The 25,325-nt window shown below is 42.8% G+C and overlaps 1 protein-coding gene across 2 annotated transcripts in view; it reads right to left on the bottom strand.

Annotated features, from left to right (window-relative positions):
* The window catches only part of RANBP10 (RAN binding protein 10), a 70,319-nt gene that overhangs the window by 23,211 nt on the left and 21,783 nt on the right, over nucleotides 1–25,325 (bottom strand). For both annotated transcript variants that reach the window (XM_084533673.1, XM_084533672.1), the window contains exon 4: nucleotides 5,210–5,377. In XM_084533673.1, the coding sequence (XP_084389799.1) occupies nucleotides 5,210–5,377 (168 nt within the window). The remainder of the gene's footprint in view (nucleotides 1–5,209; nucleotides 5,378–25,325) is intronic.

The raw sequence follows: 25,325 nt of genomic DNA on the forward strand, positions 1-25,325 counted from the left end.
AAATAACAACAGATATTCAAAGACATGGGAACTGGACGGTTTAAGAAGTCGAGAGCAAATGTGTGAAGAGCCTCTCCTGTAAATCCACGATGTATCATCAAGACAGTGACAAAAAGGCATGTACTTTAAATGATGGTTCAGTGCTGATGGTTCAGTCTGATCAACACCTTCACCTGCTATCTCATCAGAGGACTTCAATGACCAACAAAGATGTATCCCCACGCACACAACCGCCTTACGGGTCTTCTAGCCAAGGTGTGCCCTACACCCTGCAACAATCATCCTGTCTGCCCCACAGTTGGCCACTTTCTTCAGAATACACTTCAGAATTCAAATTGCACAAGAAAACACACATCTGGGTGATCAGTACCAATGCTCCGCTTAGTAGATGGCAGGGTACTCTTTCAGCTTCTCAACTCAGAGAATGCATTGCTGCAAACTGCAATAAGCGACAACACGTTCAGCAAAACACGCATCTTGAAGGGTAGACTGAGAAATATCAAACCATGAAATATTCAAATACTTCTACAAGTTGTTGCTGAGAAGCTCTATTAAACCCATACAGCTCAACACGCTCCTGGAAAACAGCTACCATTCAGTCAAGGCACTTGGGAGAAAAACCAGGCTGTAACTGCATTTGGTATTGTCCTTTCAGTTCGAATCTGGATCATCTCTGAAGTCTTGTTTTAAATCTCCCAGTGCTCTTGCTCTATGTAAAACTTGATTTGAGGGTTTCAGGACAAACCTGCTAAACTGGGAAAGCTGGGAAGGACGTCTGTGGGTCTCTGACAGATTTCTTCATTTTCCCCGATGCTCGTGTTAATCTCCTGACTGGTGACAAAATGAGTAACTTGGCCTTTCCAAGCACCTGCGTTCGAACTCAGACAGACCACAGGACGTTTTCTATGCCAGGACTTCAGAGGGTTGCATGCTCTTTTTATAGCCTTGCTGGTCCATTTTCCTCTGTCTGCTGTCAAAGTCTGAGATCTGAAACACTCATACCTTAGTCCCCGAGAGAACTCCTCCATTTAATCACAGAGACCTGTAGCAGTCACTACATCATTCCTTTATTATTTCCTGCATCCAAGACTCTCTGCTTAATGTCTGGAGCCCCACATTTCTCTCTCTTTCTCTCCTAATTCACCCTTCCAGCCATATCACATCATCTTTTTTTATTGCCAGGACTCTGCTCAGAATTTGTCAAAAGCATTTAATCATCAGCCAGAAGACATTCTAGACATTTTCCAGAACAGAGAATTAAGAGTATATCCAATGTCAAACAGCTTTCATGTGATGTCTCCAAAGAAATTTCAAGACTTAGCTCCAACCAAAACATCCAGAATTTGGAATGGCCAATTTAGAATGTGTTCCTACACCGTGCTCTTGATAGACCTGATTAAATGGAAAAGTATGGAGACAATAGAAGATTATAGTTAAGCAACGGGAGAAAACTGCAAGGAAAACAAAGTGAAAAGGTGAAAAGGAGAAAAATTAAAACGCCTGAAGGAGTAAAATGCCCTGAAACTTGCAGTCAAATTAACTGTCATCAAAAAGGGGCTGATTAGTCTCATGAATATCTTTGGTATCTGCAGCAGCATTACACAAACAGCATTACACAATGACCTAATTTCCTAAGAGGAGAGAGATACAGCTTCAGCAGCTGAAGACGTTGAGTCAGGGAACATCAGCAAAAAGCACTTTCATCTCCTTCCTGATAACTCCTGGGTTTGCACAACACACAAATGAGATTCTCAGGTTAGCATTAAGTATCATTCAATGTTCACGATCTTCATGCCAGAGCAAAAGGGTACTAACTTTCAAATAAATCATTGCTCCAGTCTCCTTCTGGTCTTGGTTCCCCTGCTGACACCCACCTCAACCCCCTTTCTCCCATCTCTCTGCTCAGTGCCCATGGACTGGTCTCTGTGGCCTTGCGGGGCTCAGACACTTCTCAGCATTCAACAGGAAGCCCTTCTCTTGAACGCCGTGTTTCTTTACCAGCAGCAAAAACAGTGGACTTTAATAACAGCCTTCCTGGCTGAGGTCTTCACTCCGATTTTGTAAAAGACAGTAAAATGTTCCAGCAGCTTTTGCTGGGGTCAGGACAAGGACTGATGGCCCATTGCTCCCTAGCACTTCAGTCACTGTCTCTGCTGACCACGTCACCTCTCCTCTCTAACACAACCATTATGCCACCACAGCTGGAAGAGGAGCTGCTATATGCATGAGCCAGTTGTGAAAGCTGAGGACATTCTCCTAGTTATGATTTTCTCATACGTATCAGGTCTTGTACCGGTACATCTGAACAGCCCAAGAGGAGGAGACCCAGGAAACAGCAATGGCTACAATGCACCAAAGTTCTCCAGGCACAGTGAAATTTAATTCCTTTCCTTTCCTGTTTCTTCCCAGTGGTATCTTTCACAGCTGGGGGAGGCTGGTCTCCAAGGGATCACTGAATGTCAGATTAGAAAATACAAGCTTTCCACGCAAGAAAAAAAAATCTGAACAAAATGGAGCACTACAAATCAAGAAAGGAAGACCAGGTGCTTTCACTGCTGTAAAGACCTGAAAACATCCCAAACAAAAGATCAGAAGGCTGTATCAAGGAAATGTGATACAAAAGTTATCGAGCTGTTCTCTTCATTTGACTCCATCAGCCCAGACACCAAGACAGGACATGACCATGTGAAGAGAACGGAGGACAGAGCAAGCACCGACATTTCAGCCGCCTCCCTCTTTACCCCGCAGATTCCTGCTAAGTAAAAGGAATTACTTTTCCAGTGAATAAATTTGTACTTGTTAAATAAATAGCAGACCTGCCTTCTTCCTGACAGTTACGGTTTCATTCCGAAGGGAAGTCACACCGCTTGTCAAACTGAAAAATGGTGAAGCTGGAAAACCATCCACTCCCGTAGAGGTGACAGCCAGAGAGGCACAGCACTAGCCACCATGCTATTTCTGAGTAAATGCACGCTAAAAATCAAGAGCAGCGACCAAAGGGAGAGATTCTGTGAAATCTTTTTTAACTATTTCAGCACCTGAATCATTTCATGGTGAACTCATCTCATTCCTAAGCAACAGCCCCTGTCCTACATCACCAGCGGTTGCTTTCACACCTCTGCTTGTCTTTACAGTGGAGGACTGATGAGGGCAATATCCACAGATTATGAGTTAAATTTAGGATAACCCAGCTATTAGAAATCTAGGCAATGAATTAATACCTACAGACTACAAACGACTCCTCATCACACTAGTGACCGGACTCACTAGGTAGGAAGCCCGAAGTCTTCACTGGAAGTCACCCCAGCAGTACTCACAGTCTGGCCACTAAATAGCCATTAATTCAAAAAAGAAGCCAAATCATATTCCTAAAGAAACATTCTTAACTCTGAGCAACTGCCCAGCAAGCTTCTAATCAGGGCTCCATTCCTAGTATCAGAAAGTTAAAACAAGTCACAAAGGATGCTCAGAGAATTTTTTTTCCATTCAGGGACGGAGACCTCGATCTGTCGCAAAGCATCAGGACTAGCAGCTGAATTCAATGCTACAGACTCAAACTAGAATGCTTCCAGGAAGCAACATGCTAGGCAATCATCCCCTAAAAATCAACAAATGGTTGGTATGAAATCAGAGGGAAATTGAAAACAATTTTCTGGAAGAAGTTACGTTTGCATGAGCACTAGGCCTTTCTCAGTCTGCCTCACAGGAAGGATCCTTTGGACAGCCCCACACCTCAGATCCATATCTCTGATGTAACTCTAAGATAGCCTGCTGCTTCCACAGAATTGCAGACTGGTTGAGGGCAGCGGGGACCTCTGGATCCATCTGGTCCAAGTCCTCTGCTCCAGCAGGGCCACACAGAGCCTGTGCCCAGGACCAAGTCCTGACAGCTTCTGAAGATCTCCAAGGATGAGTACTCAGCAACTTCTGGGCGGCCTGTGCCAGCGCTCCATCACCTGCAAAGCACTTAAGTGCTTCCTGATGTTCAGAGGGAGCGTTCTGTGCTTCAGTTTGTGCCCATTGCTTCTTGCCCTGGCACCACTGGAAATAGCCTGGCTCTGTCCTCCCATCACCTTCCTTACAGGTATTTACAGATGTTGATGAGATCTCCCCAGGCCTCCTCTTCTGCAGGCTGAGCAGTCCCAGCTCTCTCAGCCCCTCCTCACAGCAGAGATGCTCCGGTCCTTTCAGCATCTTTGTGGCTTTTGGCTGAACCCTATCCAGCAGCTCAATCTCTCTCTTGCAGCAGGGAGCCCAGTACTTTTCCCACCAGGAGCTCACCAGCAGAAATTAGACACTTTCTAGGCACATGCTGTGCTCCAGTCCCACTCTTTTCTTCAGCTCAGCCAGTCACTCAAACAACTTCTGTTCTGATAGCTGTTCTCATGGGGGTGTTTTTCTACCAGCTTCTTCACCATGAATTCAACAAAGTATAATTGATACAGCAAGGAGAAGCAAAGGAAAGGACTGCTTGCCCCCTGCCAAACCAAATGAATTTCAGGGCAGAAAGTGAGCTGAAGTTATCAAAATTTACTGCATGTCTTATACGACAAAAAAAAAATTTACAAGAATTTTTCTAGGGTGGAGAATATGTCATCCAAAGGAAAGATATTTTAGGCAAAAACAGCCACAACTTTCTATTTTAGAAAAATCAGATACACTGGATGCCTGGAAAACATCTGAGAGATATTCCAGGCAAAATACTGAAGTCCTTAACTTTAGGAGAACTACTGGGATGATGGTGAAATGAATCAAATTATAGTCGGTGCTTAAATAAGAGTACTTGGGCAGAATTAATGTCTAGCTTTGGGAATATACTTAGAGCAATGTGTTAAGGCTTACAAATGCACAAGCCACTGATAAACGTACTAGAGTTCCCACTTCTTTATTTCCCTGTTGCTCTGCCATCAGCTGTCTTATCCAACCTCCCACAAGCTGTGCAGTAGCAGAAGAAAGGAGCAGAAGCTGGGGATACAATCCTAACCTACTTAAGTTGAGCAGCACAGAAACCATTTTGCGTGCTGCAAGTATTTATGTCTTTGGGCCAACTTACAACTCCTGACTGCTGCAGAGGGCTCTTTTTCTCTCCAGTTTTTTAAACCTCACACACAAACGTGGAACAAAAGTTGCAACACGTGTAAAGTATTAGAGTAAACAGTGAGAGCCGGGCAGAAGTACTGTTCTCCTGAGAAGGACTTTCTTTACTCACCTAAACTGTGGCCATTTTTTGTGTAGAAGCAGGTGTTGTTGATCAGGTTGACACAGCAACCAATCACATCTCCAGTTGTGAATGTAGGGCCGTAGGGCTGTCCTGTGCCCGAGGAGCAGAAGGAGTGCCCATCGTCACCGTGGTACCCATAAGAATGTTTATCCCATCCTGCAGAAAGACAAGAGAGCAGGTCAACAATGGAGCCCATTTAGAAGAACATCATCTTCCATGAAACAATTTTCTGGTAGGAAATTTGAAATGCTGATTGCCACTCCTGATTCATTCCAATACTCATTTTCACACACCAGTAACAAAAACAAATAAACGTTCATCAATCATATCAATCAAAATGTACATCAATCACAACACATCATCTGTGCTTGAACCCCATTTGTTATTTATGAGAAATAACAAAAATAGATTGACATGAGGGCATTTTCATAGCACAAAGATTTTTTTAAATTTAAAAAACATGAAAAGCTTGTTTCTGTTTTGTCTTGCAAGTTGTGAAACGAACTCCTCTTTGTAAAACATCTGTGTTTCCACTAACAATCTGCCAGCCTAAGGATTTAATAAAATCATTCCCTGCCAACTGTGGCTTTGTCTGTAAATTCTGCTCACAGGTGACAGGCTAGAGGCAACATTTGCACACTCACATTTATGTTTCACTTCTAATAGTTCACAATGTTTTCTGTGCTCCCCTTAATAGTAACATGTCCCATTCTGTGGGACAGCTTAAAACATATCCTTTAAATGTCAATTGGCAATTTTCAAAATGGTCACTTCTAACATTATCTTTTATTTCGTCTGCCAGTAGTACTGTGTGAAGGGTGAAAGGTGGGTTTGGTGATTGCAGCACCTGCTCTCATCTACATCTTGCAGTAATTCCATTATTCTGCATTCCCTACTTTGTTCTGTTCTATCCCAATTCTGTTGTGGATTCTTACATTTGGAAATGCCCGGTGTAACTGCTAACTGCTGCAAAGAAGAAAGATTAATCCATCCTTTAAAAGCTGTAGTGTTCTTCAGGCAACACACAGGTCTTCTCTTTTACAGCCGCTGGTTTCCCTCCTGCAGAAGAGGGGCGATGTGCCTCCCACCGCCGTGGCCATGGAGCAACCCTGCAGGTGCCACCTTGACCTGCTGAGCCTCGACCTGCTCAGCCTGCCGAGATGGCTGGTAGCTCCTCTCTCAGGAGGCCAGCTAAAGCAGGTATTGAGTCACAAGGAACAGTTCTCTGTAAAGAAAGCATGGCATACTCCTTATCATCTGACTTCAAGAGGAATCAGGATCTTCTGCAGCTCTTTGGAGTGTTCCTATGGACTCCGCAATCAAAGCCGTGTCTGGCAGAGAGATGTACTTGTATGAAAAGATCTGAGATGGACACAACATGATAACCACCACCCATGTTTTAAATGGATACGGTTGGATCCTTAGGCAGACGGTGCCAAACTGAAGCTGAAACGAAAGGAGCTTTGACCATCTACTGACCCTACATAACCTGTGAGTTGGTAACAAGGGAGCAGAGAATCTGTTACATATGGAGCAATGGTGTGGGCAAACGGACTACAGAAGAAATGGAGTGACCATGACCATCTCCATGGGGTGAAAAGTAAAAAGCACACATCCTGCAATGAGGCGAGAAAAGCTTCAGTACCGCAGAGAGGAGCAGCTGCCTGTGGAGGTGGGCTGGAGCACCCCTGCCAGCCGTGACTTTCATGCAAACCTGCCAGCAGCAGGAGTGCACTGGAAATTTAATCCCATAAAATAGTGCTCAGCCACTTGCACTCATGGGTCTTTCCGCCAGAGGATCCACACGCTCATGGTTTCTCAGAAAAATGTGAAACATTAAGTGTGTTCCCAAGGCCCCCAGCTTATTGCACCACACCACAGCGCTGCCAAAAGCACGGAATGGAGCAAGACTGAAACATGGACCTCAGGGCAAAGTTTGGGAATGAAAGTTGTGAAGGACTCCCAGCAATTCACAGTCTAGAAATGGTGAATAATCCCTTCTGCTAAATCAGTAGGAACTGAGATGTCCCAACAGCAGGCTCTGGCTGCCCTCGCACCAGCTCCAGCCACGCTGCTGACACCAGCACCCGTCCTGCTTCGTGTCTGCATAAGGGGCAGGGACAGCAGCACGGGCAGAACCCTCGGCAAGCTCAAAAATGATGCCAAAGTGGTTTGCCAAAAACAAAGGAGGGTGTGATAGAGGCTCCAGAGTTTATTGTCGACATTCCACTGGCAAGACTCCTTCCAGCAAAAATATCATTGAAATATTAGTGTGGCTCCTTTCCACTATCCCTTTATTTCCTCTGCTGCTGGCCTGTGACAGGCTGCCATCACTGATCCATTTCTTCAGTCTCCTGAGACCTGTTACTTGTGTGTAAATTCCCAAACTCGTCAATTAAACTGTCTGGGAACTTCAGCTGATAACTCTGACCACTTTATCTCCTGAAGCTACTTACTGTACAAGCCAAATACAAGCAGAACTCTCCTGCATACAACTTTGCACCAACTACATTTAAGTAGTCAGACGATTACAAACCCATGCTGTGCAGTAGGTAAAGCTAACATGAGAAATGCAACTGCGTGCCCAGCTGTGAGAGCAATGCTGCAGAAGGTTTGTGTTAATGCAAATACTAGAGATTTCATTTAATAATACAGATTTTGGTGCTCCAATACCTACAGATGATCTCTACTGAAAAAAAAAAATCTGCTCCTATAAGACTTGATAAGACTTGTGCTGGGTAAAATCAGCACCACCAAAGGTAGATGAACTGCACTGAGAAGTCACTGAATAAAGGCTTCAAGGGCAGCATGAAAACTGATAGGAATCGCAACAGCACATGGGAAAAAGCTTGTTTTGAAGAAGATTCTCTGCTGACAATCAATAATAATACAATCAGTTAAGAAAATCTCATCCGTTCATCACTTTGGTAATGATATAGAGGATTAACTTCTTCAACTCAGATGTTGTGTAGCGCTGATTCTGGACCTAACGCAATACTAAGTGCATTTAATCTAGGCTGTCAGCCTTACCAAATCTCCATGGCCATCCTAAAAAGAAAAAGTCAGATTTACCTGAAAGAACTTACTATATTTGCCATAAACATAAGATGAGTGGCATTAATTATATGCCTAGCCTGTAGTTATTTATTAAGCAAATAATGTAACAGTTTTTCTAAAATGCTTCCTAGAGTCAACATCAAGGTAACAGCATACAGGTCACTCCAGCACTGGCAAACTTCAGCCACTCTTCTGGAATCTCCCTGTATTCTAAACTAAAAATAACAATCAGCACTTCTAACACTTCTAGGCCAAAGTTATCTGGGCCTGTTGATTAAAATAGCATCTCCTGAACAAGACATTTGGCATTATCTCCGATTACCAGCAGAGTGAGAAATAACTCATCACATGCATTTTACAAATACATCCTCCAACTTCTCTCCAAGTGCCAGAACACTTGCTGAAACCTTGGGGCTCTTCTGCATCATTAACAATTTACTATCGCCACCTAGTAATAGATCTATGATATGACAATCTTTTATTTGGCTCCTACTACAACCCTCACGCCTAGAGTTACTCGAGAACTTCTTTCTTTACACGTCTAATACTTTTGTAAGGGCTGAATCAGACTTCCCAGGTGCCCTCCCCACATTTTAGTCTGCAAATCCTCTGGCCAGCTTAACCTTTGTACCACTATACTGAAGAATTTCCAGAAACTACCGCTGTGACCAGCAGGCAGAGATGAGATTTTACCTGCACGTTCTTAAAGAGAATGGCCACAAGGGAGATTGGGTCCATCTAGCTAAGTATCCTGCTCAAGATGTTGTTGCCTATAAGACAGCCTAAACACAGGGCACGCAGGTATCATGCTCTTACTGAGAAGTATTACAGCTTTCTGACTGTCTGCAGCACAGACACATACCGAGCCAGGTGGAGATTCTGTTTATCTAGTGCTCTTCAGAGGATTTTCTTTCCCTGAAATTCTCCAGTCCTCCTGTAACTCCACATCAATATTCACATCGCCCACAGCAGCCTGCAACCAGGAGTTTCAGCGTGTAACTGGAGGCTGTGGGAAAACCTGCCTCCCACTATTTGGATGTCATACCCTGTAGTTCTTGCACGGTTCTGGAGAAGATGGGAACACAGATATTCGATAGCTGCAGAACTTACATAATTATTTAGGCTTCTGCAAAATCACCCATCATCATCCCTTTTCCAGACTGCTGAGTCCTTGCTTACTTAGCTATTCCCTGCGTTTCTGACCATCATCATCTGAACCTTTTCCAGATTGATTGGGCTGCTTTCAGAACAGAGATGAAGGTGCAGCACGGACAAGGGAAGTGGGCTATAGTGGTTTTCTGTAACGTTCCCCAGTCCTCTGCGAGTTAATCCTAGCATTTTCCCCTTTATTATCCTTTTTACCACTGATGTTTCAATGAAGCTATTGTAAGCTAAAGGGTCACGATGAGTCCAAAATGCATCATCGCTCTTGTCTGCGAAGTGACGATGCTCTCTCCGTGCTGGTTCTCACCTGCCATCTCACCACCTGCATGCTCAGCCTCGGAAGGTTGTTATCTCACGGCTCCTCTCCAACACCTCTCACATTACTACCCGCAGTACGAACTGTATCCTCACTGCTCCACTACTTCTTCCACCCCATTTCTGAACACCCTCGACAGCACAGCCACTACCAGCACACCTCCAAGCACACCGCTACAGCCACCATCTCCCACGCTGATAATCACACAAATCAATCAAAACAAACCATCAAAAGCACACAATCATTGCAAGGAGGGAAAAAAAGGTATAGAATAGAAACGATTTGGCCACCTAGCACATGGCAGTGGTTAAAACGGAATCTAAACATCCTGCCTCCAAAGGCTCCTGTTTAACTCTAGCTCATTTTGAAGACAAGTGCATTTAGAACATGCAAATTCACAGGCAGAAGCACTCCACAGGTAGGACCTCAGCAGCTAGTGAACAAAAAGAGGTTAATTGTGTCATCCTTTTGAATTGAAAACATCAGCCCCCAAACTCAAAATACCTGTGTTGTATTTATCAGTAGCCAGACAGATGCAGAAGAACAGCTCAGCCTGTACAATCAGTTAATGTCAAGAGTATGGAGAGAGAAGCAGAAACAACGGGCTTAAGAGGACATTTTTAGGTGTTCAGCACCAAATTGAAGTTCTGTTTGGCCTGCTAACACCTGCAAGAAAAAGCAGATAGTCTGCCAAGAAGACTGATGCATCGCGAACCCAATATGTATTAAAAAAAACAGATGCTTGGGTGAGAGCAAAGGTGTAAGTATAGCCTCGTTTTTCTTCATTTAACCATGCTTCAGGATCAAAACAACTACTACTGTTGCAACACATCCTTGTGTTTCAATACCTGGACTACAAAAATGGTTGATCAGTGGCCACAGCAACTCCCGCTATAGATTTGGGGTGCTGGAAACAAAAGAAGTTTGAGGACAAACTTCTCAAGACAGGGACTGGATGTGGTCAGGTCTCACGGTCTTCAGTTTCACACTGAATTTCGTACAGGTAGTGGTGCACACACAGCACGTGCTCCCACCAACTGCTGTGCAGCGGCCTCCTGTCACCCCAGCGCTCAGCAGATTCATCCAAACCCAGTTTGGCCTCTACAGGGCAACACCAGCTGATGTTCATCAAAGAGTGCAAGGTTTTTGGCAGGGCTGGCTGTACGTTTGGCTCAGAGATTATTCTGTGGTTTTGAATGAAGTATTTTCACTTGCGACTACACGAGAGACAAAGATAAGACCAAATCTTAATGGCAGAAGGCCTAAATGTGGCAAGTATCCAAAGGGAAAAAAAAAAAAAAAAAGGAAAAAAGGGAGAAGAGAAGGAGAAGAGAAGGAGAAGAGGACATGTATATCACATGAACAAGGAGCAAGGAAAGAACCAAGTGACCCAAAGATCAAAAAGAGTCTAGAACGGACAGGTATAAAGGCCTGCAAAAGACTTTGGGGATTACAACAAAATGTGGGTGATAAACTGCCCGATCCACCACAGCGTGCACAAGCACGAAGTAACAATATAAAATTTCTTTTTTAACAACATTGATCTGGCATGGCAATTTGTAGACCAGATCACCAACTGCTACCATCCAACAGCCACTAGATATTAATTAGGCTTCAAAAAGCACCAAAACACAGCCTATGCTTAATTATATAAAATGACACTACCCATTGACTCACAAAGAGAAAAAACAAAACCAGAAGCCTCTGGATGGCTGCAACATGGGCAATACCTAGTCAACAAGAAAAGTCTGTTCCACCTGCCCCCCCAGACTTGTTAATGAACCCATTTTACTATTACTTCGCATGCAGCTCACCACAGAACACGGTGATCAAGATAAAATCCTGCTTCGTTAAAGGAATAAGCCTTCCTGATGCTACAAGCTTGAGGGACAGTGAACTGCAAGAGATTGAGCATCTTCTGCCAGAATCAGAATACAATCTAGTCTTCAAGAGGTCAAGGCACATTACAAGTCATTTATTGCCTTGCAAAGAAGACAAGATAATTAAAGCACAACTACAGAACATGCTGGTTTATCTACACAGGCAAGGCTCAAAAAGCTCTCTACCACAACCAGGTCACCACTGTATTTTTACCTCTCTTATTTTCCCTGACACCCCATGCTGGGAGGTGGGGGGGAAGCGCGCATGCCAGGGGTGCGAAACAACTTAGGACGGAGAGAAAAAACATGAGGTGAGTATTGCTGTTGATATATTAAGTGGCAGGGGCAAAGAACAAGTTGGATGCAAAAGCTTTTATCACATACACAGGCTCCAAATCTCAGTGTACTGAATAATTCACGTTTACATTTATATGCCAACTTTTAGCTGATGGGCGAGAGCACCTTTATGAAATATTAAGACACCTTCAGAAAGAGCTCGCATGGTAATGGGCAAAAGCCATTCTACACAGAGCAGTTACACGATTCAGCCAAAAGCAAAGTCAGAGCTCGTTACGGGATGCAGGGGGCCAGGACCCAGTCACTATAAAAACATTCCCTAAAAAGGTATTTAGTGAGGTAAGAAAACGATGAACAAAAATACCTCTATACACACAAAACTTTGTTGAGAGAGCTCCCAGCAGAAGCATATTTCATCCCGGTAAGGGGTTGGAACAAGTCCTTCTAGATTCTAAGCTGAGGTTCCTTAAACACTTTCCACATAATTAACGTAAAACAACAAGGTTTTCTGAGGAGGATCGTATTTATCCATTAGTTTAAGGTTGTAGTGAAATTTAGGTTTACACTGTTATCTGTTATCTAGAAGGCCGTAATAATAAGTACAGCCACAATAAAGATTTTTGTTGTCTGAAAAAACAACGATACTGTTGAAAAAGGGCCTATATATGTAGCGTCTTTAAAAGAACTACAGCAAAAGCAAGTGCAGTTAATATTACTGATTATAATTACACTACAATTGCTCGCACATCTAAAGTCAAGAGGACTAACTAGGCAAGGGTGCAGCCATGGGCAGGGACACCTCCCAAAAACCAGGTTGCTCCAAGCCCCATCCAACCTGGCATGGAGCACTTTCAGGGATGGGGTGTCCACAGCTTCTCTGGGCAGCCTGTGCCAGTGCCTCACCACCCTCATAGTGAGGGATTTCTTCCTTATATTACCCACACCTTTCAATTTTTCAGGATATGCAAGTATGCCACCACCCGCCATCAAGAATCAGGTAAAGGCATTAGAAAAATCATCACTTTAACTCATCCACACTAATGTCTCAGCACTTATTAGCCAGTGGAAACGCTTTCTTTGATTCATCTTCGAGTCCAGTGTTAGCACCTCAAACACGGATTCGTGTTTCTGTTCAGCTGGAATGATGTCAGAATAGAACAGAAATAGAACAGTTCAGTTGGAAGGGGCCTTCAAAGACCATCTAGTCCAACTGCCTGACCACTTCATGGGTTAATATTTCCAAACATTTAAGAGTGAAGCATGGTTACTGAAGCCTGGATTTTGGTCTGCCTCCTCACATCCAAACCTGAAGTCCGTGTGCCCAGAAGTTAGTCTAAACTAAAAGACCAAAGAAAAAAGAGAGGGGCAGTAAAGAAAGAAAAGTAGAACATCACCCTATTGATGACCTGTCTGAAGTTATTCTGGCCACATAGAGGGCAATCAATACAAGCAGAAGTGAACTGAAGCCAGTCTGACGGGGCAAAAAGTGGTAACTTTTATTTTATACAACCCTAATTTTCAGGTGAATAGCCATAAATAAAGCATGAGATTAAATTTAACCTGAATTCAGAAGGTTATTGACCTCCGTGTTTTGGGAGGTGTTTTTGTTACCTCCAGCTCTGACCACGGCTGATAGGGAGGCACCAGCTCTGACTCCACTTGAGGACGTGATCATTGCCACCACGGTGTCGCCCTGCAGCAAGCGCTGTGCAGCGCTGTGATATCTGCCCACCTCCTCCATGCTGTGCCGACTGGCCCAGTATCAGCTCCTCGCAGAAGGCTCATGTTTTAAAACAAGTCCCACCTAAAAAAGCTGTATCCAGCTACGTGCAAGATAACCTGCTTATGGGGGGCACACCTAACAAGCAGAGCACCGGGAGGGCATGGGGACGGAGGCTTAGGCTGCTGCTGTATAGGGGCAGCCATGGGGAAAGAAAAATAAATTGCAGGTTTCCAGGTATGTACAGAAATATAACTGCTCCTTCAGCATTGTGGCTAGCAACTGTGAAGCTGCACTTTGGAAATTAACTGCGGAAGAAAAGCTTCACCTGAACTATATGGAAAGCAGAAGTCTAATCTTGAATTCAAGGGAAAACAGGTTTTCTTATTTTGCTGGTTCTTAACAAGCTTATAAGAACTGTGTGAGTCTATCCATTATAGAATAAAGATCCTACACACCCCAATTACTCCAAAAACTCAAACCTGTTGGAAAGGAAAAGGGAATGGTACATAACTAACACAGTAATTTGTGTATTTCCTGCAGTCCCTGCACATTTGTTAGGAAATTTGGTTAAGGATCAGCCCAACAGGATAGCTCAAGCTTCCTACACTGCTGGGCACTGCAAAACAAAACTGTCCTATCCACATCTGAAATATATAGTCACACTGTAAAGCTTTGGAGGGGGACTGTTCTTGATATATGTGCAACATATTGTTGAGTATGTTGCGTTCTTGAATAAGTGCAACATATTCAAGAGAACCTGACCCAAAGACAAAAACTCTGCTATGCCCCTGCAAATTTCCCCCCTTCAGGTGCCATACACATCAAGGCCTTTTTCCAGTGCTGATTATGGGTAAACAAGACATGAGCCTCTTCTGTGGAGCCTCTGTTAGGCTCCATAAAAGCTGCTTCCCCAAAGAGGCCAGGCACTTGCAGATAAATGAGTGTCAGGAAAAATAAATGCTACTACGCTCCTAAGGACTGAAAATCTTTCCCTGCAACTACTGATTTCAAGGAACTATACATACTTTGAAGGAATGGCTAATCTGAATTCAGGTTATTTAAATGCACTAACAACACACTAATCTAAAATATCAATTCTCACAACTCAACGTGTATTTTACGATGAAACCACCACAGCCACCCTCATACACAAATTCAGTCCACAAAGTTCCCCTCCCTTACCACAAGCAACCCCACACAGTACACCCAGTTAATCTTTTTAATTACATCTCAGTAAGTCTTAATGTTGAATACCTCCAAAATTTAGATCTCGCAAATCCAAACAGTCAGAAAGCCCACCACTGTTATGGGAAACACCGAAGAGTGTAACTAATGGATGTGGAGGACCGAAATTCCAGTTCTTCTAGAAGTACAAAGGAGCTGAGGATGGGACGTGCACTTGCTTTGTGTTCATTCATCAAACCCATTTCAATATTCAAGCTATAATTTCATAAAAGTTCAGATGACCTCAACACACAGACTAAGATCTGAGAAAACCGACTGCAAAGCAAGAAAGTTTATGTGGGATGAAGAGAATATGACTGAGCATTAGGTGGAGCTTGGCAGACCTCAATGGGTAGTGGAAGGTGAATCACTAAACACAATATTCTCAAAGATATGTGGAACCTTTTTATTTATTAAATAGAGATCACTCTTTTGGGAAAGAACAACCTTTTTAAAGAACATTTACTGATTTGCAGAGAGTAGCACCAGAAGAGAAACCAAGATGAAGATGAGTTAAGCAGTGACAGAGAAACCAGGAGATCATTTCAGGATTCTTCAGCATGTGCACCAGGGCACTCATGGCACATTTAAAATTTGGTCAGGCACCACTCACACACACAACTGAGAGTGAAGACTAAAAAAGAAGCACTATAAATAGAATAAACAGAAAATGGGCATTTCTCAGATTACTTCTCAATGATGAAATTTCACATACACTGAACGCATGAAATTGATTCCATATGAGAAGTATTCTTACATTAAAAATGTCTAAAAACCGAAGTTCCAAAAGAAACCCTTTTGTTTTATTGTAGTAAGTATAAATTTCTCTTCTGTTTCTTCAGTGGACTAAAAAATGAAAAGCTACATTGAAAATTGCACATGGTACGGCCCAGTAAGAGAACATCTGGAGAAAGAAGGAATCCGCTTCAACCACTCTTAGGACACTGTAACTCCACTATGAGCCTTTTTTTTTTTTTTGATCAGGATAACTACCTCATATTACTTACCCTGGAATAGTTATTAGTGGCTGGAGTGCATGAGCTGTGATGCCGGAGTGCATCTCTCAGTTCTGTTTATTAGAAACCAGGGTAGCACAACTGAAGATGTAAATCAAAGCACAGCAGGTGTTGAGAACCAAGAAATTCACTTCAAAAATACACCCGGGACTCCAAAATAATATTTGTGTAGACAAATTCAAGAAGGCTCCACTTACAAAGGCCAAACATCTCAAACCTACTGTAATGCGTTTCTTTTTCTTGGCAGCGTGTGTTTAACATCCACCACTCTTTTAAGCTGTACAATAATTTGCACTTGTCCAGATGAGATCCTTCCAAAAGTTCGCTCTGTACAAAAGGATCACGAACTGTTGAACTGACACACTGACCCACTTCGCTCTTGTTTCTTCTATTATGCATTAAAAATAACTGCAATTTCTAAACATACCAGTCACCTCTTCGGATGTCGAAGACAAATTAGTTTTTCAGGTCAAAACCTAATTAAGCTAGCAGCAACAAGGCTACCAGGGCAAAGTTTCCAGAGCAGTTCTCAGGCTGCTTTTTCCCCTCAGCTCCTACCCAGTATCAGATGCTTGGCATTTCTAATTGCTCCCAGGGACTGCATCTTGCTCAAAATACATCTGCGGTGCAGGCACGGCCAGGGGAGCAGGACAGGGGTGCTCAGAAGGATGCCCTCCCTCCTGCAGCCACCTCGGGTCAGAGGCTCTCTCGGCTTCCCTCTCTCACATCCCCACAGTTTGGAGCCCTTCACAGCTGACTAATTGCAAATGAGCTTCTGTTGGCCTCTACTTCAGACTGCCGTTGCACTCCTCCACATCAGAACTGCCTTCAAGAAGTCACTGTCCTTTGATTGCAGGGTCCCTCCTCCACCACTGCCAGCGTAGATCCTCTCGTCCCATTGCACTCTAAGGCACTGCTAACCATGACAAGTCCACGCACATCACCGCCTGCTTTAGTGCATCACCAGAAATAGAGCAGATGCAGCTAGAAGGCATCTGGCCCTGAAATTTCCCAAGACAGGATTCTTCTCCATCACCAGTTTCAGTCTTTCTCATGATGCCCTTCCACTGTCCAAGCAGCACTCACCATGCACAGACTGAAATTCACTGTATCTGTATTCTCCAGATGCTAACGAAGGCTGCAGAGCCACTATTAGCACACAGCCCTTCTCATAATAGCTAGTAGCCCTTCTGAGCTCAACATCTTCCCAAACCTTCAGTCCCCTCATCATCTGGACCAGAAAGCATCTGGTAAGTTACAGCAAAACAAGCATCGGAGTTCATTGCTGTTTGTTTTCACTTCTTTACTAAGTGACTGAACAAGACAAAATTCAGTGCAAAAAAATATCCAGTCAAGTTCAACTGTCTTACTAATCACCAAAATAAAGGTACCCAGCAACCATCTTCAAACACCTTGAAAAAAGACAAGAGGCAGACGAAAAATTAGAGATGCAGCCAGCCAGGCTTGCTCCAGCCCAGCAAAACCAGTCTCTGTGATCAAGTGGGCAGCTGTGCACTGGAACCAATCTTTAATTAAAGCTTTCAGCAAACACCTTAGGTGAGAATTATATTTTTTAACCCTAAAATCAAGCAGTGCCCCCCATACACTATTGTTAACCCAATTACATGATCCAGTTTTCTTGCACCCCGCCAACTGGTTTGCTAGCAAAAATGAGAGGCTACGAGAAGTGTAAGCAAGTTTGTGGTTAGGAACTGGCACAGTCAGCCAAAGGAGTGTGGATGTAACTAGGTCCTGGGGGTGCTTCCTTGAGCAGTTTTGGGGGAATGCACACCTATCTGTTGTTTACTCCAACCCTACACATTCCTTAACTTGACATACAAAGACTAGTCACCACCCTCTAATTTAATGAAGGTACTACAGAAGTGGCAACTTTATGAAATTCCTTATGTGTAGTAGTTATCTGTGCGCAAATCTCATGGCAAAATGAAGAATTGGGCACTATTCAGTCTGGGTCTCAAACAAACAGGCTGGATTTCCTGAAAAGTCCAATCTCCTCACAGCTAGCAAGAGGAAAGGTTTAAACGGAGTGGCAAGCAGAGCTGGGCTACACACTGCTCTAAATCCGCTCTGAGTATCTCCTGCAGGACACAGTATTCATGTTGCCATAAAACACACTGAATATTGAACAACGTATAGAATTTGTCACCACTTTGATTAAATTACTCGATCAACCACTTTTATCCTAAAACTCTATCTAACTACTCCAAGGTTTCCATGGTGCTCAGTCCTGAAGAGGACTCAATAAAGAATAAGTAGAAAATCCAAGGAAAACAGGCAAGAAAAGGGAACTATAAGCAATGATCAGGTGAAAGTAAATACTCAGACTCCTTTTAAGAAATCACAAGGCCTCCTTCATCCATTCTTGAATAACTTGAGTGGTTTAACTAGAGACCTCAATGGTGTAAGAACTCCATGAAGAGCCACAACAGCAGCGAAGAATAAAACAGGGGTCAAGGCAGAGGTAAACTGAGTATTTCCGTGCTTCTTTACAGGATTAAGCCTTCCTTATGGATAATAATAGAGGAGAGGAACAAAATTCAGGTTTCTCCATGGTGCTCCAAAGTCCTTACACACTCCAGAGGCAGACCACGAGTGCCTTTCCCTCAAACAGTTGTGCACTGAATGGAAAAGCAGCCTGTGTGCTCAGCCTTGACACATGGACTCTGACTGTCAGCCGCCTGCTTTGCTGGTTTCTCATCTTTTTTTCCCACACGTCTGCCTTCCCAATGCATCAACAAACTGCAACATAATTAAAAATATACCTAAAAAGCAAAAGATTGATTGCTCAACGTAGCAAATAGAGTAGAATAATATTTACATCTGAAAACGTCAAAGAAGCATTAAAAGAAACTACAAGCTCAGTAGTGCAGGCTTTTAACCCATAAGGTCCATGGTAATACCCTAATACTGAATACCTAACACAACTGTAATTTAACTTATTTAGCATTTAACTTATGTTAGAGAATAACAACTCTTCCTGTATTGGAAACAGCGGAGGAAGAGGCACATCTCTGGACTGGAGGAGGCTCATAAACCAACAGAGTAAAAAACGCAGTGCAATCCCAGGACATGCTATGGAAGGTATAAATTTACTAAAGAGACAACAAAGTGTGAGTACCATTGTGTAAGACTTTGCTAAGATATCATATGAAAACCCCATGTACCATTTTGGTCAACTACTTTTAAGGACAGTTCTAGAAGAGCTTTGCAGCAGAACATATACCATAATGTATTTTAAGACAGAGCTTGATCAGCTGCATAAATCCTTAAATAAACTTAACAGAAATTACTTCTAAAGATAGAAAATCAAGCTGGGTATCCAATATGCTGGTTTAGCCTGGAGGATTTGAAAGCATGCTGAACCACTATTTGGTTCCCAGTTAACCAACTAGCTTTCTCCTGTCCCCTTCCCCTTTTTCTACCTAGGCCTTAGAGATTTTGGAAGCTTGGTAAAGATTTTTCTTCATCTTTGCAGTGTGGGTTAGGATTTTTCTTCATCTTTGCAGTGTGGGTAAAGAGATGCTTGCTGAATTGCTCTGACTTTCAATGTTTTATTTTACTACAGGGACAAAGAAACTAGTGCTTGTGATGCATCCAGTAGATAAAATTCATAAAAGGTCAAGAAGTTGTCACAAATCAAAAAAATATGATAAACAGGAACAAAGTGAAGAGCCAGGGATGCTTGGCTTCGAGAGACCAGAAAGCAGTGACAGAAGTATTCACATATACAGCTACTAAGAGGCAAGGAATTAATTATTCTCCACCTCCATGCAATCTAAGAATAATGGACTTAAACTGCATAGGATATTTAGCTCAGTCACCGGGAAAAGCTTTCCAACACAAGGATGGTGTTGGAAGAAGTGGCCACGACGATACTGAATGACTGGTTTAAACATGCACGTGACATATAACTGAATTAGCTTCAATTCAGAAGACCTGCTGAAGTCTCATCTTCTGTAATTCTTACATTTACCTAATGTAAATTACATCTACCTGGGACTAAGTTGTTTTTGCAAAAATTCGTCATTGGAGTTGCAGAAAGTGATGACCCAAAGCAAAACCAATAGAAAGAAAAAAGTTCTTAAGACACATTTGGAGTATATGGATGTCATGGCCATCAGAGGAAGAAGTAGCTAGAAGCGTTGGGAGCTCTCTAGCCAAACACCTTGCTCATAGCAGGCACATTTTTAAAGTTACATCAGGTTTCTCACAGTATTGTACATCTGAGATGTTAAAATCTCGGAAGATGGAGCCTCTTGGGTAGTCCACACCAAACTCTGACAAGGAATTAATTATTTATTTATTAACTTCCCATGAGAATTTCCTTTCTTGCAACTGGTGGCCATTGCTTCTTGCCCCTTCACCATGCACCTCTGCGAACAGTCTGGGTCTGTGTTCTCTTTAAGGTCCCTTCAGGGCTTAAGGGTGAAAGGCTGCTCCTAGATCCGTTCTAAGCCTCTTCTTCAGGCTCAACAAGCTCAGGTCCGTTAGTTTCTCACCAGTTCCTGCAACACAACATCTGTCCAGCCTCCCCTTCATCAGTGCCCCTCTGAAGATGCCTGAAAAATCCTTGCGAACATCCCTGGGGAGAAGCCAATACCTCTTTCATCTCATAGACAGGAACAGGCAGACAACAGATTCCTCAATAGCTTTGCTCCTACAACATCTCTTCTGATAACATGCAAGACAATCTGGAAATAAATAAAGTCCTATCTACAAACGTCAACATAAACCTATTAGCAAATGATGAAGCTAAAGCAAACAAAGGGAACTCCAAACAAAGTTAAAATGGAAAGCTGTTCATCAGGCTTGTGGTTTATGGAGGTGAACTCAGGGCTTCTGCAGAGGAGGGGAGCATGGGGAAGATTTAATTCTCAGCACTCGTTTTTATTTTATTTACTTGTCTACAGGAACAGGCCGTTCATAAGGACCATTTGCTGAAAGAGGCACAGGACAGCTGGACAAATTACTTCTGTTGTTGCTGATCTGGCTTCGGGCATTACAGTCCCACAAACCAAATCCAGTATGCAGCAAGTTTTTGTACACCAAATTACGCTGCTTTACCTGACTGCACACTAACTCAAGTGTGCCTATAAAACATTCTTGAAATTGAAAGCTTCTTTTAATAGGGAGTTTGAAGCAGACCAGCAGTGAATAAGCCCAGCAATATTTTTGAATTTATAAGTGAGGTGAAAAATAATCAAAGCTCCATGAAACAACCCAGTAGTGAGAAAAAGCTGGCACTCCGCTCTACATGTGCACTGCTGCATAGCAGGGCAAGTCAGTTATTAACCAGAGGGTGTTTAAAGTCTCTAAAAGTGATTGGCCAGATCGTATCTGTGCTGTTTAACAAACTGGAGCAGTGCATGCCTAAGGGTACGGTTTCACAACATCTTGGGCTGAATGAAGACCTTGCAGCTACCCTAGAGACTCACCCCTCCTTCCCTCTCCTGCTGACCCCGTGTTCCTGCTGGGTTACCCTCAAAGAGAGAGCAAATGAACTGTTGTCTCTCAGCAGCATGAAGGTTTTGAACCAACAGAGAACACCCTCTGCATGGGACATTCCCCTCCAACATGCACATCTCATCCATATTCAAGATGGGAACACCAATTTTCCTCCATTTTATGAAGGTTAGGCTATGCCTGCAGCAAACCACAGACACATTTTCAGCTGGATTCAGAAAAACTTCCTAAACGGAGGGGAAAAAAAAAAAAAGGACATTTCTTATGTGACATTTAGGATGCTCCATGACTGCTGAACAGAGCAGCCTGCCAGAACCTCAGTACAGCAGAAAAGCAAGCAAGGTTCTGCCAGGCCTGAAAGCTAGATTGGCTTGGCAAAGGATGTGACAAGTGCCAGAGCGAAGAGCTCGCACAAGGGAAGAAGAAGGTGGGCTGTGCAGCCGGGGGTAGGGAGAAGCGAGTGTTGAGCTTCTCTCCTTTGAAGGCAAGGAGTTAGATCAGTTCAGCTGTAACATGTAATTTCATCCTCAGATACCAAAATGCTGAATGCACGTGGAAAAAACAATGAACCTGAGGAAAAAAAGTGAGCAGACATTTCAATGAAAGCCACTATTTTAAAGCAGAACACTTAGTGAATGCTCTAATTGTCTTTAATTTTTTTATTTTCTTTTAAATCATCAAGACACATAAAGGTCAGAAAAATGCCACTCGAATTAAAAAAAATCACTAATTCCAGTGATGATGATTGAGTTTCAGAGCACAGCCTACAGAAGCGTTTGAGCAGAGCAGGGGCAGACAGTCTCCTTTTAAAAGCAGTCTCCGTTTCCAATGCACAGACGGGTCGCTTAAGGGAATGCTCAGGTTGCCCCAGCCACACTTCCAACTTTCAGAGAACGCTCAACACTACCCCCACCAGCACCACGCTGTGCTGAAGCCAAAATAAACTTGGCATAAAGCACAAATGTCCTGACTTGGAACTGGATACCACTGAAGTGTTTGTTCTCGCGGGAAAGAGTTTGAGACAGAACCCAGCACCAACTCCCATACCAGGTTTTGGACTCCTGAACTTGCAGTAGTCACACGCTGCCCTGCCAGTATGCCTAGTGAAAATTAATCTGTTAAAGCAGAAGTGACTTAAAAAAGGGTCTAAGGAGACAAACTTGGCAGGATTTCAGGTCACAAAAAGTTCACATTACATTTTGACGTGAAGCCAAGTCAAGACTCCAAGCCTATCACTTCCTTGTGAGCTCTCACTTACTCTGTGCTGAGGGACTTGATAACAGCTAAGCCTGATACATATTTCTAACTTCATTTACTTGGGCAGCATACTGTAAAAATGAAATCATTGGACTCATTCTCCAAAAGCCAGGAAGACAATTATTGAGATCTAACACAGAACCATGCATTTCATTTCACACAGATGACAGGAGATTGACCTAGCTACATGTGCAGAATCTGTCTTGGCAGCATAATCTGCATGCGATCAAAAAAAACCAGCAGGTTCATAGGATCAAATGTGTACAGTTCACTGCTAAGCTAAATAAGCACCATCTGAAGTCTCAAGTTGATGATTTTTTTTTAAACTCAAACAAAAGAATTCCACATTCACTACATACATTCTTGAAATAATAGAAGTATACAGGCACTTTGATTTAAATCAGCCATAAAAAAACAGCTCTTGGGGCTCTTAGGCTTTAGAGACATTTAACAGAAGTGGCTTAGTTAATTTTCAGTCCCTGAAAGGGGAAAAAGAAAAAAGAAAAAGAAACAAACAATTTTGGCAGGTTAGTATTTAACTGTTACATATAACTTTTATAATCCAGTGAGAATCCTAGTAAAAGGACAGCCCAACCAGCAGCCTACAGCACACAAGACAATCCCATCCATCATTCCTCTGCACATGCTGGGGAGCCACACCTTGAACACTACTTGCACCCTTAATTGCCAAGTAACTTGCAAGCTGCCTTTCAGCTCTGGGAAAAGAAGATGGGGCTGGACTCATGCTCCATCTTATACATGCACACAGCCCACTTGGTTGGGAGAGCATAATTTTCCCTCCAATGGTACAGACACTAGATCTAATAAAAACTATTAGCAAGTACAGTTTGCAGTAAGGTGCAAATTCTTTAACCCCTTACTAATGGTTCTCATTGAAACTGTTCTCCCAAAACGAGAACATTTCCCAAGTGAGAATTCTTACGAGTTATCATAAAAGCACGGAATAACTAAAGAGGGAAGGGACCTTCAGAAGACATCCAGTCCAATCCCTGCTCAAAGCAGATCTGATTAGATCACATTGGTCAAGGCCATGTCCAGCTGAGGCCTAAATATCTCCAAAGTTGGAGACTGAACCACCTCTGCAGGCAGGTCAGAAATTAGCAGGGAAAAAAATGCCAGGATGTCTGTGCCCAAGTCAGACCAACAGTTCTTTGGGCTGTGGCCAAAAGCTAACTCTCACGGGAGATCAAACATGACCAGAGTGGTACCTGGCAAAGGGGAGGCTGGCTGTAGCTATCAAACACGGCTGTGATTTATGAACGGCCCACACGCTACACTGACATTTGTTACTCAAACATCAGTGGCGTGGAGCTGCATCAGGGGAGGGTCAGGCTGGGTGTCAGGAAAAGGTTCTTCACCAAGAGGTGGCCAGGCACTGGAAAAAGGCTCCCCATGGCAGTGGTCACAGCTCTGAGCTGCCAGAGTTCAAGAAGTGCTTGGGCGCTGCTTTCTGACTGAGGGTCTGATTGTTTGGTGGTCTTGTGCGGACCCAGGAGTTGGACTTGATGATCCTTGTCAGTCCCTTCAAAGGATATTCTATGTTTCTATGATCATGAGTGGTTACAATGCATGTTATTTCACTGCTGAAATTTTTAATTGAACTAATAAAGTAACGCAGTTAGTCTTGCCAATTTAAAATTTCTTTATCAACGCAAATGGTCCCAAATGTTCCTTCGTGCACTCCAAGATTGCCATGATCCTCTTCAGTAAGAAGACAATGTAGATGTTCCATTACACAATTCAGCAGTAGATTTACAATTAAAACAACGTGCATCAGAAAACTGACTTGTCTCTGAAATCATCCATGGATCCTGCTTGTCTTCGTCTTCTTTTCTTTATCTGCAGTCTCAGCAGAATTTCAGAAACATAACCATAGAAACTTCTCAGAAATTTATAACTGAGCTACAGAATCATATATTTTGCTTCATAAAACGTTCTCCTTTGGAGATACCAAGATGCATAGTATGGGTTGAATATACATTTCAGCTTTAGCATTCCACCAGGAGTAAATCACTTCAAAGACAGAATGGCAGATGGTTCCCGTTGCCTTTTTTTCCAGCACTTGAAGAACATTCACTTTCTAACAAATACAGGAAACTTTCAACTTTGAACCCAACTGAATTCCTGCTACAGAAGTCACTACATTATTAGCAGATTTCTTTATAATTTTCAGTTAACTATTTATTAAAAAAAAAAAAAAAGGAAGCTGGCTTTTAAATAAAAGAATTTGGTTAAGTAACCATCTTAAAGGCTAAACTAAAAACAAATATTTCAAAAGTAAGCAACAACATTAACTGGGTATACGACTCTAATCAAATATTTCTGGTTTTGGTTGGAAGGGGGAAAGAAGAGAAAAGTGAATATAACAAGACAATTTTCTTGACGTTTTATGATTCTTTCATATAAAATTGTCAGGTGTGGTGCACAAATTAAATGTCAAATTATTTTGGTACTTATCTTTCAGACGCAAAGAACAGCTGGCATGTCTGAAAGCTCATTATCTTCTTACCTGTTACTCATTAGTTTAATATTAATTTCTATCACCTGCTAAAATCATCGTGGCTACATTAATACTACTAGTAACTCTGTTAAGGATAACACTCAATAGTTTGAAGCTCCAAGACTTAAGACACTTATAGTCATGACGTTTTATTAATAGAAACAC

Source organism: Aythya ferina (assembly GCF_964211825.1).
Source record: "Aythya ferina genome assembly, chromosome: 12".
Lineage (NCBI taxonomy): Eukaryota > Metazoa > Chordata > Aves > Anseriformes > Anatidae > Aythya > Aythya ferina.